This window comes from Cygnus olor, chromosome 14, assembly GCF_009769625.2.
Source record: "Cygnus olor isolate bCygOlo1 chromosome 14, bCygOlo1.pri.v2, whole genome shotgun sequence".
NCBI classification, from domain to species: Eukaryota; Metazoa; Chordata; class Aves; order Anseriformes; family Anatidae; genus Cygnus; species Cygnus olor.
Genome location: NC_049182.1, coordinates 10894432 through 10911443, shown reverse-complemented (window position 1 = coordinate 10911443; position 17012 = coordinate 10894432). Strand labels below are relative to the sequence as shown.

Sequence of the window (17012 nt, the reverse complement as noted above, 5' to 3'; positions counted from 1 at the left end):
TGTGCCAAGTATCACTTCCTTGACAATGACGGAACTGCTCAAAGGAGGGCCATAAACCAGAATGAAACGACTCTGCCGAAGAAAAGTTGTTTATAATTGTGTATTCCCGGAGTTGTCAGCCAGCTCTTATGAGTAAACGTTGTTTTACAACTGAAAAAATTGTGCGAGCCTGCAGCTATTGCTGTTTTTGCTTGGGTTGAGTTTTCTGCATAAATCAAGTTAGCAAGAAAATTGTGTACCATTACACTGACAGGAAGGTTTAAAACACTTGAGGTATTTAAACTGAACTGTGGGTCTTGTCAAAAACACCAGAAACTACAACAAGCGTGAAATTGTACCAGCTCCCCTCCACTGAGGCTCTTCCATTTGCAGCTTCTGGGATCACCGCATGTTTGAAGAGAATGGCCACGCGAGAAGAGACGTGTACATTTGTATTTTATCTCATTTGGTAGTTGATGGATCTGTGGGGAGTTGGGTACTGAGGAAATAGTGCCTATTTTCCCAAATATTTTCATTTGAAAAGGAGCAACATAGTTACACTGCTAAGAAGCATATGCCAGAGCACCGCAGGAAAAGGGGCCGCCGAAAGCATCGTGCGTTGCTCCCAGACGCAGAAGGGGGGAGTGGGAACAACTGATGGAGCAAACATCTTGGAGGACGTCAGCTTCGCCGGTGGGATCTGCGTCAGTCCAGGCGTGCAGACTGGATAGATACAGAGAAGATGCTGTTCTGCCTGTGCAAAGACAATATACACATGGTCAAAGTATTTCAAACATTCTCCAGCGCAGGAAGCAAGGGAATAAGAAGCAATGTAAGCAGAAGAATTAAAATCAGGCCGTACGTTGGTATACGTTTAAATTGGCACTGCCATCCAAGCCCTGGTGTCCTTCGTCCCAGATCCGCTCTCTCGCATGCATCCCAGCGATGCTCTACAGGCACAAACACCCGCGTGCCCACGGGAGGAATCCCAGCGAGGTGTCCCTAGGAGAGGCTTGCAGCAGGTATTTCAGGCTGGCTGCTTGCCTCCCCGCTGTGCTGGGTCACCTGCACCTGCTCACGGCTCCACTGTGGAGCAGAGCGGGTGGCACGGTGGTCCTGGTGGGTGGCCTGGGTCCGTGGAAGCAGTGGCAGCTTTTCACTGCCACCTTAAACACAGAGCCAAGATAAAGAGCTCGTTTTGCTCTTAAGGCACATCTCCCCTCCACAGCTTATTTGCTGTGCCTAGGTACACGAGGAGGATATGTCTTCTGAACAGGATGCCACGGGATATGACGGCTAACTCTGGCCATATTAACGTAGGTACATAGCTTCCTGGACAAGCAAATTTCCTTGGAATGTATTATCTAATCTGCATTCTGGATTACAAAGTGCTGTGAAGACACAGACAACACTGAAGGAAAATGAGGCAGGATTCCTGTAAGATTTATTTCAACATAGTAGAGATCTCAGTCCTTTCAGTCCCCACTGCCACAAAATAGCAGCAAAGGGTTCAGAATCTGACCTCCTAAAACTGCTTGAAATTTATCATTTTTCAGCCCTAAGAGCTCTGATATTTAGTTGTGAGTTGTGTGCTTACAGCACATGAGATGAGTCGAGCAGAAATGAAATGTGCTGCAGCGCGCGGTGCTCCAGGCACCTGCCTGAGCCGCAGGATCCAGCATCGCCTCTCACTGTTACAGCACAGCGAGGAGCCTCCAAGCTCTGGCTCCAGCGAAGCAGAGATTTTCAAGTCAAGCTCCGGGAAGGAAAGGCCGATCACTGGACCAGTTCAGCCACCTGGGGCCTATACAAAAGCCCGGTGACAAGGACATGCCACTGCCAGGGGAAACCTTCGAGAGCTGGAGTACCACACTGCGGCAGCCATGGGCTCAACCTGCTCTCAGATAATAGAGCACATTTTCTGCAGTTTGTTCAGGGCAGTAAAGCCCCCAGAAGGGCTATTCAGTGACTGACATCAATGAGTGCAGGGGATAAATAATAGCAAACTGCTGCTTTGTTTTCTGGTGTTGGAAGGAGATGAAGAGGGAGCATTATGTGACCATTTAACCTAAATGATGCGAAGCCGGCTGTGCTCGCCTGCAGAGCCCTGTTTGTTTATCCAGCGATGCTATGCACAAGTATTTGGCAGGCTTTTCTCAAACTATTCCAAGAAGTTTTTCCTTAAACAAGAGAGCCCTGCTGTCCTTTGCAATGTTCTCTAATGCAAGGATTCATAGGGTTTCTCCAATGAAAGTTATTACAAACCACCCAGACACCCAGCATGGAGAAATAAGGAGGAAGGGGCACTGTTTGATTTCATGTATTTTTAATTGCATTGCATTTGCTGGTGCCGCCTTCTCCCATGAACTCGGGCATGATGACCAAGGAGAGGTAAGTGCCACCAGCAGTCCTGATGGCAGCAGGGGACGGCCCCCGGCAGCATGCACTCACACCACACGCACACGGGTCACATCACACAATGCAGGGGTCAGGAGATGGCCAAGGGGCAGCACACATATGCACTACCTTAACCACTACAATGACACCTTCCTGCAACATCTAGGGATCCCACCCACTCATCCAGAAGGTTGTATGTTTTGTCCATTGACAAAGATGTGGGTGAAACCAGTCCACACACCCGAGTGAATCCACACAGGCCATTGCTAAAGGACAGAAATACCCCGTGAAAAGTGTAGGAACGTTTCTCACAGGCCACTTATTCTCCTACTGATTTTCCACAGAAAACTGAAAATTGCTTCAGCAGACAAGGGTGGGAACTATTTTAACAGTCCCTGGTATTAAAAACCATGGACTCAGCAGAGGTTTTTACGGCACACTACAAATGTTGCCACCCCTCATCTCCAGCTCCATCCCTCTCAGACACTAGCACCTTATTTCTAAGCAGGAAGCCAATATTTCCCATTTCCCTGTGCCCTACCAGCCCTTTCTCTTCTCTTGGCCTGCTGGTTAAGTTCAACTCAGAGCCATTGACCTCAGTCGGTATATAGCATGAAGTTTGCTCTTTCTCTTCCAGACTTAAAGAAGATACTGTGCACCCAAGAATTTGTCGGCCTTTCCTTTTCCCATGATATCAATGTAATACAAGTTACCATTTTTCTCTGCCAACTCTGTCTCACTCATACCCTTAGATCATCAACACTACCTGCAGAGATTTTACTATTAAGCATTCATGTCTTGATTTTTTTAGTACCACCACGTTCCAGCATTTCTTTCCTGAACATGATTTTGCACAATTTATGCCATCAGTGGACAAGGCTGATTCTTTGGTAGGGGACTGCCAGATGTGTGCTCATATTGTCCAAAGGGCAGGCTATGGAAGTGCTGGCTCAATGTCAGCTTAATGCTATGATGTGATTCCCAAATTGGAGCTGTTTTACCTCTGGTCCCTAGACCAGCCACCAGAATATGTCCTTACATGGGGCAGCTGATTCCAAATCTGAACTGAAATGTTCTTTATTTGCTCATCACATTAAGTCACTTTGTATGTGCCCCAGACTGAGGTGACAAAGGGGACACTTTGGTAGGTAGAATTTTTAACTTTCCTTAGTTAAGAATGGCAGCTAAAAGATTTTATTTTATTTTTTCCTAGCAATACTGTGGATAAGATTAGAGAGTTCCTGAGGCACAAAATGAAATTTAGTACCAGAAAGCCCCAGGAGAAGAAATGGGTGATTGCAAGCAGCCAATGTACATTATGCTCAAAGAGGGCAGAATTTCCGAAGTGCTTGCAGGAGCTAATTCAACCACTTCTCCAGGTGCAGACAGACTTCCACAGGAGGTAGGCAATCCCTTGGCCCATAAGCAAGGGGAAAGGTGAAGTCCTGAGTTGATGGGCATAAGCTGTAATCACACATTGCGACTTATTTTTTCTGGATCTCACAATCTGAAATGTCATTTCCATTTCATGCTACACAGCAGTTGGCATTGGCTATAGTCTGGCTCACCCTAGTGGTCTGAAGTTTAATGAGATGTATGTAATGCTCTTTAATAGCTTTGGGTGATTTAAGTATCAAGGAAAAGTCATCTGATCACTTGTGAGCAGTTAAATTAAAAGCAAACTGGATTTTGCTAACAATGGTGTGTTTCTAGGTGATAAATGCTTTTTAACAAATCTCATAAAATGTCCTCTCTCTGCTGCCCTGAATGTAATTTGGATTTTTATGGTATTTTTTTTATAGTTCTTCAAATAATTTCATCAGCATAAAGTCTTCTCCTGGATGGAAATTTAATAAAAAGCTGAATTGTTGTGAAAGGTATGAGCATGATCTAATCTTGCCCACTCTTATTCCCAGACCTTGTAAATGTATTCCTAACAGTCTGAAAGTTAATAATTAATAAATGCAAGAAATTACTTGGAAATTTCAAGCTCACACCCTACTCTGCCCACCTGCCTGGCCAGTGATAATTAACACTTTCATGTTTGAGTTGCATGTCCCAGTGCCTCTGTGGTGCAGCGTAACCAGATTCACTACCCAAATAAAGATGCGGCATGTCCCAGGTGTGTGTATCAGCACATGTGTGGCTGTGCTTTTGGCACCAGTGGGATCTCTCAGGTTTGTAAATCTGCTCTTAGAGTGAGTTTGCTGGGTTCACACCTGGGCAAAACTGCCCCCAAGTAAAGATGCAGAAAATGCCCGATTCTTTTTTCAGGTCATGACATGGCAAAACTACTGCCCATGGGCAGCAGCCATGATCTGGACCATGACTGAAACAGCAAGGGAAGAGAAAATCCCCCATGGCAGCAGGCAATCTGTGCTCCGATACTCCAATACCTTTTAGAAGGTACAGTTTCAGCTGTAAGTGTTTCAACTGCCAGAAATCCTTGAATTGTACATTCTTCTCTAGGCCATAGATGTCCTCATAGAGCAATTTGGATGTAGGACCAATTTTTCAGTTTCACAGTTCGTCTTTTAATTCAGTAGCCTTATTATCTGATGAATAAACACATGATCAGGAAATTATCCCTGCTTGGTAGCAAGAGTTTTAGGGCTAAGTGCTGCAAAACCATGGTCTTATTTTTCCTGCAGATGTTTAGGGAAATGAACCTCCAGCTCAGAGGTTTGTTACAGTCGACCAGACCAGGTCTATGCTGTGGAGGCCAGGACTTCCCAGCTCCTTGCCTGGGTACTTGTCTGCCTGCACGCACCCCCAGTTTTGGATCGATGCAGACACGCTCCACCATGGTGTCCTCCCTTGCAGGAAGCAGCACCCGGTGCAGGGATGGGAAAGGAGCCACGTACACAGGCTAGACTAAGGGAAGAGCACATGTGAAAATGGTTGGAAGGCAGCAGAGCTAATGGAATTCATCCCGGAGCACTTGGGAACCAGCCAGGGGGATTTCTAAAGCATTAGTGGTTATCTCTGAGAAGCGGCGGTGGCAGACCCCAAGGGACGGGAGAAACAAACAGTGCCCCAGCTTTAAAAAGGAGAAAAAGAGGCCCCAGGAGTTATCCACCACCCTACCTAACTCTATTTCTTGGAAAGATACTGGAACAAATCATTAAATAATCAATATAAACACCTAGAAGATAATAAAATGACAAGAAAGAGCCAGCGTGGATTTCTCAAGAACAAATCACATCAAATCAATCTAATTTCCTCCTCTGACAGAATAACAGGCCTGGTGGACAAGGGGGAAGCAGATGTGATATATCCTGACTGTAAAAAGACTGTGTACTCAGTATTACATGACAGTCTCACGAGCAAATTAGGGGCATGTGAGCAAAATGGGAACATAAACGGAATTACCATAATCTGGGCGCATAAGCAGGAGAAAAAGCACTTCTCAAAGAGGCCATTTGAAGTGAGGACACAGGAGCCTAGTTTCTTCATCATGTTCATTAGTAACTGATTTGTATGATAGCAAAGATAATACAATCTTATAAGCTGGGAGGTATTGTAAACAGTACAGAGGAGAGGATCTGAATTCAAATTGATCTGGATAATGGGATGAAATCTGTAAGCTGAAACTCAATGAGGACAAATGCAAAATACTGTGCTTAGGCAGGAAAAATCGAATGTACAAATGCAAAATGAGAAATAACTAACAAAGCATCGCTGAAAGGGTGGTGATACCAATTACTCTATCACTTCTGCCTGCATGTACAGTATTTTTTTGCCGATTACAATGGTTAACCTAGAATTTACTGTTGTGTACTGATACTATTGATGTTGACAGAGCTGGAGGCAGCTCACACATTTTTATTTTTGGCAAAGAAAATTTCTTTTCCCGAGATTCATTCATTAAAAAGTAACTTTGGGGGCGGGGGGCGGGGGGGGCTAAGTGGAGAAAACATGATGAGTGTGAGGGTTAAGCATTAAGCGCCAGGCTGCAGAATCACAGTACTACAGTCCTGTCTGGGATGGATGAGCTGTGGTGTGTGCACTGTGCCATCACATCCCGATGAGCCCTGTGAGTCCCAGGCCATCCCTACCTGAAGGACGGGACTGGAGATGCTCTGTATATGGTTAAGCCAAAACAGGAAATCTCAGCTATGGTCACTTCTCAGTACCATACCCAAAAATGTGTTTCTTGCTAGATCCAGCAGAAAGGGGTTGATCCAGGTCCTGAAGCAGAAGTTTAAGAGTTCTCTTATGTTTCCATACACAGTAATAGCATGCTCCCTTTTACTACTATCAACATATAAACCATTTTTCTCTCTCTTCAGGTTTTTTCTATATGGAGTTTCAGGGGGTGGCATTCACTCTGTCCCAGCATCTCTCCAGTTTAAATCACTGGAAATGGTTCGCAGAAGAGCTTGGAGTTCTGAAGTGGAAATTAAAGCAACTTGTATTTATCTGAATTCACAGATTTTCAAACTTCGCTGCGTGTGTCCCTCATCTGGTTCCCTTGCATGTGCTGTAGGCCACGTCCACCAAGACAGGACAGGACGGGTCCCTCATGCCATGCTCTGTCTCACACAGTCATCATTATTTTCCTCTATTTATACAAAGAGTATCTAATAAAGCAGGAGGAGAAACTGCCTCTTTGTTTACTGGAAATATAACAATACGATGCTATTCTAAAGCAGGAGGCAGTATACAGCACAGGGGACAAACAACAGTCAGAGGGACCTCTTCTTGCTATTGTTGCTATTGTTGTCATTGTGTATCGTCATCAAAAGTTCAAAACAGATTTTGAATTATCCCTGACATAATTCCACTAACTCATTAGAATTACAGTACATATGAAATAAGCTTATCCTCAGAGACAATAGGGATAAGAGGAAACAAGCTTTGACGTAAATCCAGGAAAAGTCATCGAACATTTCAGGGTGAATATGTCTTGCCATGCTGGATTTTTTTTTCCATGCAAAACTCAGTTATATAAAAGAGAACAAAGTATTTCACTTCTGAATACCACATGTCACAACTAGGAAAGCCGGCATGAATCTGGAAGATGTCTTATCATTCCTCTTCTTGGTAGTGTCTGGGTCACCAACATGGGAAATCTCTCCCATACCGTGAACACGACACACTCACGGGCTCCCTGGGACAGAACTGGCTTTGAGCATTTCACCATCTGAAGCAATCCTGAACATCATTCCCCCATGGGTGAGAAGCCACAGTTTCATCTTCCCTGCATGGGAAGGATAGGGAGGGAGGACAGCTAGGGGTGGGACAGAGGGACAAGGAGTCAATTCATGGAGAAGCGGGCTTGCTTATGCTCCTCGAAGCTATGTCTCAGCAACAGCTACCATCACCTAGACCTCAACCCCTCTCAGAAGCAGCATTCAGTGGGTTCTCCAGACCTCCAGCACACACAAAGCAGGCAGAAGGTATTTGAGCTACTTGAGTTACCTCAAGCAGTGTCCACTTTGCCCTAAATACACTGTTTGTGATTGCTGCTGTGACTTCTGCTTTTCCCTGTACGACTGTCAGACAGAATTGAATTGGTCTGGAGCCAATGCTCATTCATGCTCCGTTTCCTCTCCCTCCCCTCAGCTGCCACCAGAGCCGTGCAGGAGGCATGTCCACACACTGCACCTCTCCTCCGATGTCCTGCACCACTGCAGAACGGGGACTAACTGGGGCTGCCAGTGTCCCTGCCCTGCCCCTGCATGCCGTCAGCCCTTCTCCCTTTCAGTGTCACCATTTCCCTTCCAGGCAAGCACCTGCCCAGCCACATACCCTTGTGTGACGTGGGGAGAGCAAAGCAATAGCTAGGCCAGATGTTTCCTTCTGCTGAGGAGAGTGGTGGAGGAAAATCCCCCCGGCGTGCAACGGCAGTCCAAGCAAACGCTTCCTGAACACGTGCATCTTCTCTCAGCTAGAGAGCCCATGAGAATGCTCAAGATACAAATCTCAAATATTTGGAATATTAACATCTATCAGTTTCACACGTTCCTTAACGTAGCATATTTCTTGCATGACTGATCCTGCCATATGGTAACATTAGCCTGTACCATTCCCATCTGGCTCAGCTTTTATTGTATGAAAAGCATTTTGACAGGAGGTAGCATCTTTCCTTTTCCACCCTTCCTTCTCCTCCCGCCAAAAACTGTATGATTTCTCCTCAGATGAACCCCTCCTTTGGTCCTGTGTGAGAAACTTGTCTGGATATTCTGTCTAGGCTTTAGCTCAGATTTCAAATATTTTGTATTTGGGAAGCAGAGCTAAATCCCCGGAACAAGTGAACACAAACTTCTTTCCAAAAAGAATTTTTGGTGTTCCTTAGTGCTAAGCCAAGAAGGAAGCAATGGGTCATGAACTAGCTGCTGGAAAGCTTATCCGCACCCTCTCCCATCCCCTACACTCTACTCCGCAGTCAGCACACCTGTGTGCCTGTTAGTTTGTGACTCTGCCACTAACTTTCTTCCCTCCACTCTGCTCTGGACAGGCAGGAGACCCTCTTCCTATGGATCAGCAGAGCAAGCAGCTGAGAGGCTGTGTTGAACCTGGGGTCTCTCCCCTTCCAGCACCCAGCATCCAGCACCAGCTGCTCCGCAGGGAGGTGCAGAAAACCCTGAAGGAGGTGCAGATAAGACAGGCCACCCCCTGACACGCCTCCAGTTCCAGCTATGAACCTCTGGAAACTTTTTTCCGTGGGGCTATCGCTTTCTTGTACTCTCGACTCAGTTACATGCTCCATGGAAAAAAGTTCCTTTACCAGCTCTGGCTTATCCCGTTATCATTGCCAGCATGTGTCTTCATTCTTGCACTACAAAGAAATCCAAATCTCTCGACGTGACTCTTCGCACTTATTCATGACCACAGATATTTTTATCATGTCCCCTGCTACGTTCCTTTTCTAAAGTAAACCACATCCCACATTTCCATGTCTTCCCTTTGAAACTTCAGCATCCTTTTGTATGGTGATATGGGACCCTGGCTGAGCCCTCCAGATATCAATACAATATTTATAATAGTAGCAAGTGCAGAAATGGTAAGAATACAGCCCATTGTGCTGGCTGTCACTCTGTGCTGGGCCAGCAGCCTGTAAAACAGCTCATGCTGCATCAGCGTGCTCTGCGAGCAGGATTATGGCCTTCATCCATGCTTGCTCCCTTTGTCCCACTGCCACTAATCTACTTCATTATTTAGCACACTGAAACACAGTACTCATGCCCCCCCCAAACACAGAATCAATTAAAATGCAGCTGAAAGAGGAGAACTTGTCCATAAACAGCAGGTCCTAATGAGACGCGAGTTCGCACATCTTCTATCATAGCCTATTAAAAGTTGACACTGTGTGCTTAAACTGCACAGCTAAACTTTGCAAAGAAAACCTCCATCCAGCACTGTAACAATAACAGCAGGATGTGAATGACTACTTGGCTGCAGGTCAACAAGAAAGTGATAGTCTGCAAATGTTGTCAGAATAACACGAAAAATAATCACTTAATATTTGCAATGTATTTTTTTCTATACTAATACAGCATTTCAGTGTGCAATCAGGAAAGGACACCACAAGAGGGAAGCAGTGTTTCACTTTCGTTTCTTTAGTATTGGAGGCTAATTCTTTTTAAAAATGTATATTTTGACCATTAGAACAACCTCCCTGATGTGACAAAGCAATAAATATCACCCAGTAAGTCTCTTATTCAGAGAATTTAAGTTGACAGGAGCTGTTTGGGACTGCAGGTTAAAAAAAATCTGCTTTCAGAACAGCTTGCAGAATTCAGAATTTATTAAAAATGAGAAGCGTGTTTAAAAGGAGAAGAAGCAATAAAGCTGTCACAAAACATAAAATGAAAGTGGACAGCTCACTTGCCAGCTGCCTTAATGTGTGCCTGTCATGACAGTACCTGCTGGCCAAAAGCTAATACTTTAGGATATATGGTCCTGCTCTCCATTTAAAAAATGAGTTTGTCAGTTCTTGATTTCCAGTGCAGACAAGAAATGGAACTTACAGTGGAATTGCTTATATACTTATAGCCTGAAGATATAGCAACTCTTCTCCGACATAAATTATTTGACGAACATAACTTCACAATTTTCTGGTTTTAATGGCATTGATGGAGAGAGAATTATCTGATTAAACTCGGTGCTGAGAAGCTTATCTATTTTCAAGGTTATCAAGTTTAAAAAATATAATAATCTATGGTCCCTGTAAAATAGTACTGGTACTGAAATGTTCAATGGAAAATTACCATTTTCTCTGAAGACTGTCTGTCAGCAGATGGTACTGACACCACTGGACAATGTGCACTCTGGACATCTGGGTCTCCTGCAGAATGAAACAGCCAGCAAGGAATATTTGAGGGAATTTTGTCATTTCCTGCAGTAAACCCCTGCTCCTGCTGGAGATTCCTACAGTCATCTCTGATGCTGCACATTAGAGAGCAATTTTTAGCCTTTCCAGTGAACCCTTCTCTACAGCTACTGAGGAAAGAAACCACAGAGCTTTGCAGAAATGTATCAAAGAAGGCTGAAATATTACAATTACTTCTGTTATTAGCAGAGAAGATGAGAACAAAAGCCAGCAAAAGTCGACCACAGGTGTAGGAGCTTGGCAGAGGTCAGGAGAGAAACACAGCCTGCTTTTGACAGCAATATGCTCTCTGACCGATGGAAGATCCCCCAGAAATTCGACCTGCCCATCCCAGCACTTCATGCAGCAGAAATATGTGCCAAGCCATTCCGAGTGGTGTGCTTATGCTGCTGGAGATCCGCGGAAAGGCATGCTCTACCAGAAGGCACAGGACTGGGCAGACATTCACTCTGCCTGTATACACTCAGCCAGCTGTCAATGTCCTGATGTCTGATGGGTTTCTCAGCCACAGGGACCCCACTGTGCAGTAGATTTCTTTCAGCTTGTGATTCCATGAAAACAAACTCTGCCCAGTTTAACATCATTTCTGACACAGCTTTGCGGTCTCTAGGTGGTAGGGATTGGTACCAGATGCTTTGGTATGGTTTTCTAAAGGACAGATTACACTAGCTTGGAGTCAGCCTAAAAATTGCTGGTGGGAATTTTGGAATGGGAGCTGGCGTTCCTCAAAACCGCATCTAAATGAAAGCACTATGCATCATATGGGGGCAGGGGAATCTCGATCATGTTGCCTTTGAAAATGAGGCTACAGCCTCATTAGCTTTCAGGAAGGGAGCCATGTGGAAGTAAATCTGAAAATAGCAACTTGCTAAATTTCTTCAGGCTCTCTGAGGAGGAAGACAGGCTCAGCATCACACGGTGGTTGGGCTCTATCGTTCTTTCCTGCTTCTGCTTCCTGTGGGACTTCTGGCAAATAACCTCATCTCTTGTGTCTCCCTTTCCCATCTGTCAAAGGAGGATGAAAGAGATCTGGGCAGACTTTCACTTACAGTGATAAGACTTTGATACTACAGTCCTGGGTAGCACGGATAAAAATCAAAATGTTGATGCCTGAGACAGAAGTTTCAGCACTGGTGCAATTTGTCAGTATCTCATTCTTGTTCCCACGCAAAGATGAATCATCAGAGAACAGGGATTTATCATACTGTACCGTCGCGTGATGGCATAAACCACTGCCATTGACTGCAAGCAAACAGTGAGATTCCAGTTGGAAACGAAGCCAGGTGAAGTACATGAAATGTTTTAATGTATAGGAATGTACAGGAAATAACTCTGACAATGCAAATGCAGATTCACTTCAGACTTGTCCAGACACTGCATTCCTTGGGTCAGGAACACCATTGTTATGACCCTCCTGGTACAACACACAGTCCAGTAGCATCCTATGCCAAAAGAAGATTCTTTAGCAGTTAGCGCTGTAGGGTTTATGGCCTACAAAGAATAATTTCCAACCATATAGTGCCATTGCACCTGTATGGAATAGTCGATTCATTACAGCATCTAATTTGTGAAATGACACTTCCGATCTTCAAAGTGTTTTACATCCCACAGATTGCAGGCAGTTAACAAGTAATGAAGAGTAAGAATTAATTAATCCTAACCATACCCCAAGAGATAGGTAGACAAACATTAATCTACTGACAGAAATAGAGCAATTGAGGTTGTGTGACTTGTTGAAGGCCACAGTGGATATCTAGGACACAGCAAAGATTAGACTACAAAAACTTTCATTGCAAAGCTTAGTCCTTGCTTCTCGTGAAACGTACTTTGAGGAGTATAATCTTCAAAATATATCATTTGTTTAGGAAAAGCCTTTGTTTGTCTTCTGTACTTTATTAGTACATTGCGACTGCATCCAGATACACGGGATCAAGCAGTAAATATTGACCTTGGCTAATTTGAATATTTACATACACACTAATACATGTATATATCTACCATGTACTAAATACAGTGCATGTGAGAACAAGGTAGTTAACGGAAGGGTTTAGTACCAAATATTCAGAGCATCATGCGTCAATGTGTTGTTGCAATGCTCCGCAAGCAGACTGCTGTGTCAGGGTGGACATACTGTCCCACGCCAGCTCGCTGTCCTGCAGCCACTCCGTTATGGAACAGAGTCACATTCTGGTTAACCCCCACCAGCTTCACTGACAGCCGTTTTTGGGATCTCACTGGGCAGGATGATAGCCAGCGGCAGAAGCCCTCCCAGTACCTAAGCGCAGTTCATGCTTTCTCTCTGTACAGTTACACTCTTACAATGATATGCACACATCAACACCTACTCTCATCAAAAATTGTAAACATCCTTTATTTTATTCTCTATTTCTACAATTTTGAAACAATTACATCCAATCCAAACAAACAAACAAAAAAAAGTACCCAGCATACTTTTTAAAATACCTGTGCACACTCAAGCAGACAACCTGCGTGGCCTACAGATACAAGCTGAAAAGAAAGCTCAAACAACTTGAGTGCTATGTGTTTCCTTTCTCTGGTTTAAATTTCTTCACAGAAAAGAAAATTTTGCTTTTCTTGTAAATAGCGTGAATGCAGGCAGATTCTAATGATCTTTCCCCACATTTTCTTACGATTTGTCAAATTCCTATTTGGGCCCATAAAGCAGACCAACTCTATGTCATTTTGTTCTCAGATGATAAAGTGTTCAGCCTCTTGAACTCAGCTTATCTCATACATTTGGGATTTTAATTATTGACACAGGTGTCTTCCCAAAGGTTGGCTGGTCTTCCAGGATGAAGAATACATATGAAAATTAATGGTAGAAATGGACCTGTCTGTGTGTTCCTCTCATGTAGTGACTATGAGCCCTATGAACAGCTATGGCATTTTAATTAAAAAAAATATGTATTTGCATTGTTATCTGTAAGTAGGTAAAATATGTTCAGACTCGGTTCCATTTTCTGCTTTCTTTTTGTGTGTAGCAGAACATTAAGCTGCTGTGTATAGCAGAACATAGGGGAACCCAGAGCTCAGTCTGTTATCATGTTTTATTTTTTGCAGCGTCTGCTTTCATTTTTCAATGTTCTTACTTTTTTTCAATGTTCAATGTTCTTATTGCTAGCTGTTTTGAAGAGCGACAGTACATCTGATAGCATACGAACCGTAATTCCACAGTGAGATTGCTACTAAAATAATATAACCTCTTTGGGCATGAAGTGCACAAAAAAAGCAAACTTTTCTTCTCAGAGGATTGAAGACAAGTCCTGATTCGCCACGAGGCAGTATTTCTTAGTGTTGTTTTTAATTTAAACCGGCACACTATTAACACTGAGGCGTTATTAGCAGGATATAGATTTATCCGAGTGTGTGTGTACTTTCTATGTAAAAATGTAAACAGTATTGGCAAAGGGGGGGGGGGGGGGGGGGAAGGAAAGCCCCAGACTGCAAAGCAAGGTCAGGGCAGGCCCCGCACGACCCCTGGGTCTCGGCCTGGACCCTGCGGGCTGCGAGGAGCCGGGGGCGGCCCCGGTTCCCCACACGAAGCCCCGCGGCCTGCCCGCCGCCCGGCCCCTCGCCTCGCACCGCCTGGACGGGCCCAGCCCGGCCTCAGGCTCCGCCGCGGCCTACGCCGGGCCGGGCCGGGCCGGGCCGCGGACAGAGCGGGCCGGGACGAGCCGGGGCCCGGCGGCGGAGGCGGAGCGGCGCGGTGCGAGGCAGGCCGCGCCCCGGGGGCGGTGTTGCGGAGCTCGGAGGCGGCTCCGGAGCCATCGCGCCTGCCCGGCCGGCCGGCGGCGGAGCTCGGCTCCAGGGGGAGGGGGGTGGGGGGGCGGCAGCGGAGCGGAGGGGAGCGGAGGGCGGCGGGTCTGCGGGCCCCATGGGCGGGTGTGTGGGCTCCCACCACGACTCCTCGGGCAGCCTCAACGAGAACTCGGACGGCACCGGAGGTGAGAGCCGGGGCCCGGAGGGAGGGGAGGGAAGGACGGAGGGAGGGCTGGCTGCCCACCGAGCCGCGCGGGGACCCGGGGCCTGCGGCGGGGCCGGGGCCGGGGGGGGGGGAAGCAGCGCTGCGCCCCCCGGGCTCGGGGCGCTGTGCCCGGTTCCCCTCCCCGACACACGGCCGGCCGGGCCGCAACTTTCCCGGGGAGGGCACTGGAGGGACCGGGGGCGCTCGGAGCCCTTCGGGGGGGTCCCCTCTCGCCGAGAGCCGTCCCGGGACGGAGCCGGGAGCGGGGAGCTGTGTTTGCCACCCGGTGCCCCGGGGGAGCGCGGACGAACCCCACCCCCCCCCGCCGCCCCCAGCCCCCGGTGCTGGGGAAATAAACACGGGCTGGGGGAACGGCCTGCCCAGGGCTCCCAAACTTTGTTTTCCTTGGGCTCAGCTCCTTGTGGTGTGTGGGAAATAATTCTTAAGATAACTTAAGGTCCTGGCACTGCTGTGGGTTGGGCTTTTTTTTTTTTTTTTTTTTTATTATTCTCTCCGAGGAAGATGGATGCTTTCCTCTAGCCTTGATCACCCGTGCTAAATAGTAGGTTTCCAGGGACTTCAGATGCTGGAGCAGCGTGTGCGCGCTCATGTGCAAGTGCACACCTCCTTAGCGAGTGTAGCCTGTGTGGAAACACTTCTGCAGCGTAAGTGGCCTCAGCCTTTATGGTTTTCCCTACCTAAACGTCTGAGCGATTGCTTTTTCAGTCTTAGGTTTACGGACCCCTGATGTTCTCCAGCAGAGCTCTGTATGCTATGTAGTTGTTTAAAGTCAGCCTAACAACAGGACACTTGTATAAGTATTCCTCACACATGCAGGGTCCACAGATTTCAGGTTGAAAACTGCTGACCTAGATCTACATCTTCCTCTGTACCTTACGGAGTATTATTTATTGGTCTGTTTTTACCTCAGACAGCCCAGCTGATGGGTGTTCTGTCACAGCAGTGACTTTATCGCTGTTCCATAATGTCCAAAAAACGCAGCTTTTACATCTGAAGCAGCCACCTGCTGATTAATGCCAGATACATAGTTCACAGAAATACCAGGAAGTCCAGATGTGTGGGATTTAATCACATCATTGACATTAAAAGGAATTTTATACCTTTACCTAATGTGAGTTTTTCTTACTCTCCCCCCCCCCTTTTTTTTTTTCAAAAAAAAAATCAAGTTACCTAAAAACTACATCAGTACTAAGCAAACTTACCAACCAGTAAGAGATGCAAGAGCTAGTAAGGGACCAGAGCATACTAGATGTCAAGGAAAAAGCATGGAAGGAATAGTAACATACCTGTAAAATCTTGACCAAAAAAATAGCATTAAAAGCTGTGCTGACCATTTTTCAGAGTCCTGCTTCAGTAGCTAGGTGTTGCGAGGTGAGATCATGTCACAGAAATAGCTGTGGTTTAGTTTCCTCACTCTTATCTTCCCTGTGATGCCCAATGAATGAGATGGGGAAAAAAATCAGAATTTTGCTGATGCTGTAAAATAGTAATGCTGTCTTATTATGCCCTCGGTAGCAGCGTGTGAGGTAGGCAGTTTCTGTCCAAGTTGTCTAAAAATTGCTGTCCCGGGTAGACTTACTCAGAGCATGTTACTGCCTAGTGTTTACATGGCGTGGCACGCTACAGCTTTGGGGTTAAATAACCTATTGTACTTGGTGCATTAGAACAGCAGCTGGGTTTTTCAAGATGTAAGAGATGCAAAATGCATGTCAGCTGGCTCATGTTGATTCATGCTCTAAGGATAATGTTCCTTAAGGTTGTCTTGCTGAAGTGAGAAGTGATGAAATTTCAGTGGAATTATGTGCTTCTTAGGACTGTCTTAAACAATGAGTTACAGTGTGCAATAGTCTGTTTTGTAATGTTGCATATCTGTTCTTGCTTCTCTGAAAGGAAACAAAAAAAAGGGGGAGGAGGGTGTTAAGGTGCAGGAACCTCAGTACATCTTCTATAAATCTAATTCCTGAGACGTTGAAGTCCAGCCTTCACTAATCCTTAGATTTCCAAATTCTGTGTGTGTGCCTGTGCTGAGTATGAAGTCTGACGAGCTCTGGAGGGAGCTTATGTCTTGAGACATCAGAAAAGGAAACAGCTGAAGCCCAAGTGAACATGATTTTGAGCCCAGTGCTGGACAGAAGAGCAGCCTATCCTGTTTCCAATACAAGGGTTATTTCCTCCAACTCCTGTTTTGTGACCTAGTGCAGTGTAATCACTTTCAAATTGCTGTCAGTCAGCAGGGCTGCATCATTTACAACAGAAACATCTCACTTACAGCCAGAACATTGCCAGTGATAG

General features: G+C 45.8%; 1 protein-coding gene and 1 long non-coding RNA gene across 3 annotated transcripts in view; one reads left to right on the top strand and one right to left on the bottom strand.

Annotated features, from left to right (window-relative positions):
• Window positions 1-416: 416 nt before the first annotated feature.
• LOC121077821 lies at window positions 417-16959 on the bottom strand. Its single transcript, XR_005824328.1, has 2 exons — window positions 16007-16959; window positions 417-733 (listed from the first exon to the last, which is right to left on the bottom strand). It is a non-coding gene; the product is annotated as an uncharacterized LOC121077821 (long non-coding RNA).
• Window positions 14552-17012, top strand: part of UBTD2 (ubiquitin domain containing 2) — a 54716-nt gene continuing 52255 nt past the window's right edge. Inside the window, exon 1 of one of the 2 annotated variants that reach the window (XM_040573365.1) lies at window positions 14552-14679. In XM_040573365.1, coding sequence (XP_040429299.1) covers window positions 14610-14679 — 70 coding nt within the window. In that variant the 5' untranslated portion in view covers window positions 14552-14609. Of the gene's footprint in view, window positions 14680-15267; window positions 15365-17012 lie in introns of those variants that run through there. The other variant, XM_040573364.1, reaches the window with a different exon arrangement.